Source organism: Eptatretus burgeri, chromosome 1 (genome assembly GCF_056783735.1).
Source record: "Eptatretus burgeri isolate ZD-2024b chromosome 1, Ebu_testis_v1, whole genome shotgun sequence".
NCBI lineage: Eukaryota > Metazoa > Chordata > Myxini > Myxiniformes > Myxinidae > Eptatretus > Eptatretus burgeri.
In genome coordinates, this window is record NC_140961.1 from 57,140,569 (window position 1) to 57,151,445 (window position 10,877).

Here is a 10,877-nt window from a genome sequence, read left to right on the forward strand (position 1 = left end):
AAAGAGTGATAGCAACTCCAAAAGTCTCCAAAATATAAATAAATAAAATAATAATAATAATAAATAAATAAATAAATAAATAAAAGCCCCCAAAAAAGTTTCAAGTGTCCAACATAAACCCAACTTTCCAAGTCTTCAAGGTATAACCACATTCCCGTTGAGTTTCCAAGATATGTATCACATTGTGAGTTATCAATCCAGAACCCACATTTCAAGTATTCAAAGTAAAACCAACTTACAAAGTCTCTTAAGGATAACTCATTTACTGATTTTTCAAAATTTGTGAGTCTCCAAGGTAGGCCCCATATTTAGAACCATCTTGGCAGAACCCTTTTCCTGAGTCTCCAAGGTAGTTATTTAAACCATCAAGGCAGAACTCATTTACTGATTTTTTCAAAATTTGTGAGTCTCCAAGGTAGGCCCCATATTTAGAACCATCTTGGCAGAACCCTTTTCCTGAGTCTCCAAGGTAGTTATTTAAACCATCAAGGCAGAACTCATTTACTGATTTTTTCAAAATTTGTGAGTCTCCAAGGTAGGCCCCATATTTAGAACCATCTTGGCAGAACCCTTTTCCTGAGTCTCCAAGGTAGTTATTTAAACCATCAAGGCAGAACTCATTTACTGATTTTTTCAAAATTTGTGAGTCTCCAAGGTAGGCCCCATATTTAGAACCATCTTGGCAGAACCCTTTTCCTGAGTCTCCAAGGTAGTTATTTAAACCATCAAGGCAGAACTCATTTACTGATTTTTTCAAAATTTGTGAGTCTCCAAGGTAAAACTTGTATTCTGGCTCATCAACGTATAACTTGTTCAGTGGGTATTGTCTTGATAACTCACAATGAGTACTATTGCTGTAAAACTCTTTTTCAGGATTTTGCTGGTCTCCAAGGTATAACTCTTTGGTTGGGTCATCAAGGACGAACTCGTTCTGTGGGTCTTGGTCGCTCATAAGGTCTTCAACCAAGCCAACAATTTCGCTCCAAGTTGTAGCAAAAGCAGTATTTTCATTTCGTATTTCAGACACAATTTCCTGTGAGAGAAAATAATAATGTATTAATTAAGTTATTTAATTATTAAATGAGTATGCTTCAATCAAAGTTTGAAAATAGGAAAATAAAAAATCTTACCTCAATAGATAAGAGGTTTGAATCCAGTTCATCAACTTGAAAGTTTAGTTCCATAGAAGACAGAGAGTTCCAAGGAACACCAAAGTCATCCCACTCAAGGTCTTCAACCAAGCCAACAATTTGGCCCCAAGTTGTAGCAAAAGCAGTATTTTCATTTCGTATTTCAGACACAATTTCCTGTGAGAGAAAATAATAATGTATTAATTAAGTTATTTAATTATTAAATGAGTATGCTTCAATCAAAGTTTGAAAATAGGAAAATAAAAAATCTTACCTCAATAGATAAGAGGTTTGAATCCAGTTCATCAACTTGAAGGTTTAGTTCCATAGAAGACAGACAGTTCGAGACAAGCACACAGAACACCATTGCCAGCAAAAACAAATGTTTAAAATGGAGCCTGGGTTTGAAGCTTTTATAGAGAAAGACTGGTGGGTGTGGTTTCCTTTGGAAATTCCCTGGGCAAGCCTAGGCAAGCCTTCATTGGGAAATTTTTCAAAACCATAACATCCTGTAATTTTCTAGTGATTTCTTTGTGAGTCAGAGATGAACTGGAAATGATGTAAGAGTGGGCGGGGCTTAGCAAAAGTAGGCGGAGCTTAGGAAAAGTGGGCGTGGCTTAGAAAAAATACCTTATGAAAAGTGGGCGGAGCTTAGCAAAAGTGGGTGGGGCTTAGGGAAAGTGGGCGTGGCTTAGAAAAAATACCTTATGAAAAGTGGGCGGAGCTTAGCAAAAGTGGGCGGGGCTTAGGAAAAGTGGGCGTGGCTTAGAAAAAATACCCTATGAAAAGTGGGCGGAGCTTAGCAAAAGTGGGCGGGGCTTAACAAAAGTGGGCGGGGCTTAAAGAAAAGTGGGCGGGGCTTATTGAATACCTTGTGGAAAGTGGGCGGGGCTTAACAAAAGTGGGCGGGGCTTAAAGAAAAGTGGGCGGGGCTTAACAAAAAATAACCTGTGGCTCAGGAGGTGGTCAAACAAGAGCATTAAGAGAAGTTTATCATTTCGTAATGGCACAAATGGGGTATCTTAAAAAATATAAAGATTCAAATGTTTTGTTTGTCAATATTTTAGATGGGGATTATTGTGCAAAGAAAATTAAACTATTGAAGGAATTTGAGAATGAACAAATCTTTATAGGTTCAATGAGTGAGCTGTTCAACCCCCAGGTGTTCAATTCAATGAGGTTCAACCTCCAAGTTAAAAGGGGAGACAAATAAATATACCTTGGGATAAAAAGGGGATTTATTTTTAGGGAAAAAAAATATGAATCGCTGAAAATCCCCCATTCATTTACATGGGGAAAAGTGAGCCAGAATCAGTATTCTTACCCTACTGTTGATGAAGTGTGCATGAGGCACGAATTTGATTATGGGAATACCACAACTTTGGAAGAAAAACATGAAGACGATAGAGAAATGTTGTATAATTTGTCTCTGATACGAAATCCAACACTAAGAGAAAAAGTTGATAGGTTCATCGTGAAGAAGATGATCAGTGCTAAATTGAAACTTTTACTTGGAAATTAAAAAAAACTTATTGGCTCTAATGATGTCATTAGGATTGAAGAGCAATTAGCTGATGAATTACATAAACCAATATTCACAAAGTTTCAGAGAAGGAAGGTTTATTCCAAGGAAGTTGATTATATCTGGTCTGCTGATTTGATTGAACTCAGTAATGATAAGGGATACAAGTATGCTTTCACCGTTATCGATTTGAGGAGTAGATATGCATGGGTTGTCCCTTTAAAAAACAAAACAGGTAATACTCTTATGTTAGCCTTTCAACAAATATTTAATAAAAGTAAGAGAAAACCTAAAAAATTGTGGACTGATGAGGGTGGAGGGTTTTATAACAAGACATTTATGAATTTTCTAAAAAATAACAGCATTACATGATACAGTACCTTTAATGAAGGAAAGGCCATTGTTATTGAATACTTTAATCATACCTTAAATGAGAGACTATAAAAAATTCAGACAACTCGGTTCACAACAATGGTCATCTTTTATTCAGGTTATTGTGGATAAGTATAATGACACGATTCACATGTCAAAGAATATGAAACCATCAGAAACATTTACAAAGTTAAAATATGAAAAAGAGATTAATGTCAGAAAACCTAAGTTCAAAGTTGGTGATATCGTAAGAATATATAGGTGGAAATCTCATTTTGAAAAGGGTTTTACTGAACGATGGACGAAAGAACTTTTTAAAATTGTTGATGTAATAGATACAGTTCCTTGGACTTATAAAATATATGATTTGGAAGGGGAAGAGATTTTAGGTTCATTTTATTCACAGGAATTACAAAAGACAAAACTAAGCAGATAATACACCTTTGTGGACACTCGAGGGCCAAGTCCGAGGTGTATAACAGTATATAATGTGTGTCAAGGGGGACGTTCTTAGATCTGTGAACCCCAAACACAGAATCCTCAACTGAATAGTCAAGGCTTAACTTTTGTTTGTGTGTGTGTGTGTGCAATGGGAGCAATAGGTTGGCGCTTCACTCCCTCCTACTATACACCGTTGTGGACACTCGAGGGCCAAGTCCGAGGTGTATACCAGTATATAATGTGTGTCAAGGGGGACGTTCTTAGATCTGTGAACCCCAAACACAGAATCCTCAACTGAATAGTCAAGGCTTAACTTTTGTTTGTTGATGTGTATGTGTGTGTGTCCCAACCCTCACATTCAAAATCTCAACCCCAACCCTCACATTCAAAATCTCAACCCCAACTCAATCCTCACCCAACACAGTCTTTTTCAAAATGAGATTTCCACCTATATATATATATATATATATATATATATATATATATATATATATATATATATATATATATATATATATATATATATATATATATATATATATATATATATTTATATATTTTACGTTTTTTTTTTTTTCTCTTCTTCCAATTCTGTCTTTTAAGACTTTCAGGTTTGATGACATAGAAAGAGGGAGTAAGAACTTTCTTGATAGGTTTAGATCCCAAAGAGTGATAGCAACTCCAAAAGTCTCCAAAATATAAATAAATAAAATAATAATAATAATAAATAAATAAATAAATAAATAAAAGCCCCCAAAAAAGTTTCAAGTGTCCAATATAAACCCAACTTTCCAAGTCTTCAAGGTATAACCACATTCCCGTTGAGTTTCCAAGATATGTATCACATTGTGAGTTATCAATCCAGAACCCACATTTCAAGTATTCAAAGTAAAACCAACTTACAAAGTCTCTTAAGGATAACTCATTTACTGATTTTTTCAAAATTTGTGAGTCTCCAAGGTAGGCCCCATATTTAGAACCATCTTGGCAGAACCCTTTTCCTGAGTCTCCAAGGTAGTTATTTAAACCATCAAGGCAGAACTCATTTACTGATTTTTCAAAATTTGTGAGTCTCCAAGGTAGGCCCCATATTTAGAACCATCTTGGCAGAACCCTTTTCCTGAGTCTCCAAGGTAGTTATTTAAACCATCAAGGCAGAACTCATTTACTGATTTTTTCAAAATTTGTGAGTCTCCAAGGTAGGCCCCATATTTAGAACCATCTTGGCAGAACCCTTTTCCTGAGTCTCCAAGGTAGTTATTTAAACCATCAAGGCAGAACTCATTTACTGATTTTTTCAAAATTTGTGAGTCTCCAAGGTAGGCCCCATATTTAGAACCATCTTGGCAGAACCCTTTTCCTGAGTCTCCAAGGTAGTTATTTAAACCATCAAGGCAGAACTCATTTACTGATTTTTTCAAAATTTGTGAGTCTCCAAGGTAAAACTTGTATTCTGGCTCATCAACGTATAACTTGTTCAGTGGGTATTGTCTTGATAACTCACAATGAGTACTATTGCTGTAAAACTCTTTTTCAGGATTTTGCTGGTCTCCAAGGTATAACTCTTTGGTTGGGTCATCAAGGACGAACTCGTTCTGTGGGTCTTGGTCGCTCATAAGGTCTTCAACCAAGCCAACAATTTCGCTCCAAGTTGTAGCAAAAGCAGTATTTTCATTTCGTATTTCAGACACAATTTCCTGTGAGAGAAAATAATAATGTATTAATTAAGTTATTTAATTATTAAATGAGTATGCTTCAATCAAAGTTTGAAAATAGGAAAATAAAAAATCTTACCTCAATAGATAAGAGGTTTGAATCCAGTTCATCAACTTGAAAGTTTAGTTCCATAGAAGACAGAGAGTTCCAAGGAACACCAAAGTCATCCCACTCAAGGTCTTCAACCAAGCCAACAATTTCCCCCCAAGTTGTAGCAAAAGCAGTATTTTCATTTCGTATTTCAGACACAATTTCCTGTGAGAGAAAATAATAATGTATTAATTAAGTTATTTAATTATTAAATGAGTATGCTTCAATCAAAGTTTGAAAATAGGAAAATAAAAAATCTTACCTCAATAGATAAGAGGTTTGAATCCAGTTCATCAACTTGAAGGTTTAGTTCCATAGAAGACAGACAGTTCGAGACAAGCACACAGAACACCATTGCCAGCAAAAACAAATGTTTAAAATGGAGCCTGGGTTTGAAGCTTTTATAGAGAAAGACTGGTGGGTGTGGTTTCCTTTGGAAATTCCCTGGGCAAGCCTAGGCAAGCCTTCATTGGGAAATTTTTCAAAACCATAACATCCTGTAATTTTCTAGTGATTTCTTTGTGAGTCAGAGATGAACTGGAAATGATGTAAGAGTGGGCGGGGCTTAGCAAAAGTAGGCGGAGCTTAGGAAAAGTGGGCGTGGCTTAGAAAAAATACCTTATGAAAAGTGGGCGGAGCTTAGCAAAAGTGGGTGGGGCTTAGGGAAAGTGGGCGTGGCTTAGAAAAAATACCTTATGAAAAGTGGGCGGAGCTTAGCAAAAGTGGGCGGGGCTTAGGAAAAGTGGGCGTGGCTTAGAAAAAATACCCTATGAAAAGTGGGCGGAGCTTAGCAAAAGTGGGCGGGGCTTAACAAAAGTGGGCGGGGCTTAAAGAAAAGTGGGCGGGGCTTATTGAATACCTTGTGGAAAGTGGGCGGGGCTTAACAAAAGTGGGCGGGGCTTAAAGAAAAGTGGGCGGGGCTTAACAAAAAATAACCTGTGGCTCAGGAGGTGGTCAAACAAGAGCATTAAGAGAAGTTTATCATTTCGTAATGGCACAAATGGGGTATCTTAAAAAATATAAAGATTCAAATGTTTTGTTTGTCAATATTTTAGATGGGGATTATTGTGCAAAGAAAATTAAACTATTGAAGGAATTTGAGAATGAACAAATCTTTATAGGTTCAATGAGTGAGCTGGTCAACCCACAGGTGATCAATACAATGAGGTGCACACGCCAAGTTAAAAGAGGAGACAAATAAGTATACCTTCGGATAAAAAGGGGATTAATTTTTAGGGAAAAAAATATGAATCGCTGAAAATCCCCATTCATTTACATGGGGAAAAGTGAGCCAGAATCAGTATTCTTACCCTACTGTTGATGAAGTGTGCATGAGGCACGAATTTGATTATGGGAATACCACAACTTTGGAAGAAAAACATGAAGACGATAGAGAAATGTTGTATAATTTGTCTCTGATACGAAATCCAACACTAAGAGAAAAAGTTGATAGGTTCATCGTGAAGAAGATGATCAGTGCTAAATTGAAACTTTTACTTGGAAATTAAAAAAAACTTATTGGCTCTAATGATGTCATTAGGATTGAAGAGCAATTAGCTGATGAATTACATAAACCAATATTCACAAAGTTTCAGAGAAGGAAGGTTTATTCCAAGGAAGTTGATTATATCTGGTCTGCTGATTTGATTGAACTCAGTAATGATAAGGGATACAAGTATGCTTTCACCGTTATCGATTTGAGGAGTAGATATGCATGGGTTGTCCCTTTAAAAAACAAAACAGGTAATACTCTTATGTTAGCCTTTCAACAAATATTTAATAAAAGTAAGAGAAAACCTAAAAAATTGTGGACTGATGAGGGTGGAGGGTTTTATAACAAGACATTTATGAATTTTCTAAAAAATAACAGCATTACATGATACAGTACCTTTAATGAAGGAAAGGCCATTGTTATTGAATACTTTAATCATACCTTAAATGAGAGACTATAAAAAATTCAGACAACTCGGTTCACAACAATGGTCATCTTTTATTCAGGTTATTGTGGATAAGTATAATGACACGATTCACATGTCAAAGAATATGAAACCATCAGAAACATTTACAAAGTTAAAATATGAAAAAGAGATTAATGTCAGAAAACCTAAGTTCAAAGTTGGTGATATCGTAAGAATATATAGATGGAAATCTCATTTTGAAAAGGGTTATACTAAACTAGGGACGAACGAGCTTTTTGAAATTGTTGATGTAATTGATATGGTTCATTGGACTTATAAGATATATGATTTAGAAAGGGAAGAGATTTTAGGTTCATTTTATTCACAGCAATTACAAAAGACAAAACTAAGCAGATAATACCCATGGGAGCAATTGGTTGGCGCTTCACTCCCCCATACTATACACCGTTGTGGACACTCGAGGGCCAAGTCCGAGGTGTATAGCACGTGGCATCTGCCATGTATAATGTGTGTCAAGGGGGACGTTCTTAGATCTGTGAACCCAAAACACAGAATCCTCAACTGAATAGTCAAGGCTTAACTTTTGTTTGTTGGTGTGTGTGTGTGTGTGTGTGTGTGTGTGTGTGTGTGTGTGTGTGTGTGTGTGTGTGTGTGTGTGTGTGTGTGTGTGTGTGTGTGTGTGTGTGTGTGTCCCCTCCCCCCCAACCCTCACATTCAAAATCTCAACCCCAACCCTCACATTCAAAATCTCAACCCCCACACCAACCCTCACATTCAAAATCTCAAACCCAACCCTCATTCAAAATCTCAACCCCAACCCTCACATTCAAAATCTCAACCCCTACTCTAACCCTCACATTCAAAATCTCAACCCCCACCCTCGCCCAACACAGTCTTTTTTTTTCAATACGTATTTCAACAATATATATTTTTTATGTTTTTTTTCTCTTCTTCCAATTATGTCTTTTAAGACTTTCAGGTTTGATGAAGTAGAAAGGTAGAGTAAGAACTTTCCTGCACTTTCTTCTCAGAACTAACAATATATTTTTTATGTTTTTTTTCTCTTCTTCCAATTCTGTCTTTTAAGGCTTTCAAGTTTGATGAAGTAGAAAGGGGGAGTAAGAACTTTCCTGCACTTTCTTCCCAGAACTTTCTTGATATTGCTCTCATCAAGCACCATCCAACAAAGAACTACATCGATAGGTTTAGATCCAAAAGAGTCGTAGAAACCACATTTCAGGTCAGGTCAGGTATGGGAGCATGTGCCAGAACAGCGCGTCGCTGCGTCCACTTTCCGCCGGTACTCCAGGGGCCTCTGTCTGGCCATCCCCCACGCAGATGCCGGCCCATCCCCATCTCCTTGAGATGATGGTCAACCTGCTGCAACCACGAGGCATGTGGTCGGCCCACTGGTTTCCTCCACTCATGAGACTCCCTCGCTGAGAGAATCTGGTGAGCAGGATCAGCATCAGGAAAACGAGCCACATGTCTATACAGCCGCAACTGACGCTCATGGACTATGCAGGTAACAAATCTCATCCGAGTCTCTCTCAGCAACCGCTCGTTGGACACAAAATCCGACCAGGGATAGCCAAGGATTCTCCGAAGAGACCTGGTACCAAAGGAATTAAGTCTCCGTCTCAGATCCTTGGTCAGAGTCCAAGTCTTGCATCCATAGAGCAAGACTGGAAGTACCAAGGACCTGAAGACTCGGACTTTCGTCCTCCCGCACAGGTACCGGCAGCGTCACACCCCATGATCCATTGAATCCAGACTCCCCAGGACCAACCCAGATGTCTATTGACCTCTGACTCACAGCCAGCAGAGACATGAATAGCACTGCCAAGGTAAGTGAATCTCTCCACGACCTCAACATCCTCACCACAAACAGACACAGACAGGACAGCAGCATCCAAGATGTCACCGAAAGCCTGGATCTTAGTTTTGACCCAAGAAACCCATAATCCCAGCAGCTCCCACTCCTCTTTCAGCAGCTCGAGGGCCCCTAAAATGATGTCTAAAGTCTCCGCAAAGATGACTGCATCATCTGCAAAATCAAGGTCCGAGATCTTGACATTCCCAAACGATGCACCGCAGCTTGATCTCTCCGACATCCTCCCTAAAATCCAGTCCATACAAGTGCTGAAAAGTGTGGGGGGCAGTACACACCCCTGAAGAACTCCAGTAACAACTGGAAATAAGTCAGAGATGGTACCACCACACTTCACAGCACTCTCAGTACCAGAGTAGAGTTCAGACATCAGATCGATCAGTTTTGGTGGCTCCCCACGAAGACCAAGAATCCTCCAGAGGACATCCCGATTCACTGAATCGAACACTTTACAGAGATCAACAAAGGCTGCAAGCAGCCCCTGCCGAAACTCTTGTCTGCATTCGGTGTGGACACGAAGGGCAAGGATACGGTCAATTGTTGACCTCTTTGGTGTAAAGCCTGACTGCTCTGGATGCTGGTGCTCAAGCAGATGGTGGCGAACAATATCAAGAATTATCCGAGCAAAGACCTTGCCCGGCACTGAGAGCAGCGTCACCCCTTGGTAGTTGTTGCAGTCTTGGCGATCACCCTTCCCTTTCCAGAGAGGGACAACAAGGCCCCTCTTCCAGTCAGTTGGGGTGATGCCTGTGTTCCAGGCAGAGCACAAAACTGCATGCAACGACACGAGTGCAGCATTTCCACCAGCCTTGAGAAGTTCAGCATGGATGCCACAGATCCCTGGAGCTTTGCCCCATTTCAACTGGTTCACCGCAGCCCGTGTTTCCACAAGCGAAGGTGGACCACAGTTGATTCGAGGGTCAGCAACAGGGATTGTAACACCCTTGACGTCCAACTCGACAGCTGGGGGATCAGCCTGGTACAACCGCTCAAAGTAACCGGCCCAGCGGGCCTTCACTTCAGACTCCTCTGTCAAGAGCCTACCACTCTCTGCTCGAACTGCAGTGCTCCGAGGAATGGTCTTGGATGAACGCAATGCGCGAATTCCCCTGTAAGCGGGACGAGAATCACCTGTCCACAGGTGATGCTCTACCCCCTCACAGATTCCTCGCACATAGGCCTCCTTGTCCACCCTCAGTGCACGTACAGTTTTACACCTCAGCTCCCTGAACAGCTCAGCTCTGCCATTCAGCCTGGCCCTGTGACTCTGGTCAATGGTATCCAGTGTCCCTTGAGAGACAAAATTCTTCTTTGCCCTGCGGTGAGCTCCAAGACTTCCACCGTTAACATCAAGGACCGTGGTCTTGAAGGCATTCCACAACTCTTCAGGACCCCCCAAAGCACCCAGACCCCCCAAGTGTCCACTCAGCCTGTTTGCAAACTCCTCAGCTACTCTCTCATCCCTGAGCTTGCCAACATCCAGCCGAGGCTGGGATGGTACCATTCTCCAGGATTTAAGGTGCAGCTTTAGAGTTTCTACAACAAGCCTGTGGTCAGTATTGAGGAACTGAGCACTCCGGTAGACCCTGCAGTTCTGGATCATCCTCCAACGACCGTCAATGAGGACATGGTCAATCTCCTTTGCCACACCGCCAGCGTTGGAATACCAAGTCCAGCGATGAGCTTGTGGGCGCTGAAACCATGAACCAGCCACCCTAAGTCCATGACTTCTTGCAAAGTAAAGGAACTTAGTGCTATTCTGGTTCATACTTCCTGACCCATGGGGACCAACACAT

General features: G+C 40.0%; 1 protein-coding gene across 1 annotated transcript; it reads right to left on the minus strand.

Annotated features, from left to right (window-relative positions):
* Window positions 1-262: 262 nt before the first annotated feature.
* LOC147034545 (uncharacterized) lies at window positions 263-6,401 on the minus strand. Its single transcript, XM_085853519.1, has 4 exons — window positions 5,534-6,401; window positions 5,260-5,436; window positions 1,131-1,307; window positions 263-1,033 (listed from the first exon to the last, which is right to left on the minus strand). The coding sequence occupies exons 1-4, from the start codon at window positions 5,624-5,626 to the stop codon at window positions 263-265; spliced, it is 1,218 nt and encodes a 405-aa protein (XP_085709645.1). The 5' UTR covers window positions 5,627-6,401.
* Between the last annotated feature and the right edge of the window lie 4,476 nt (window positions 6,402-10,877).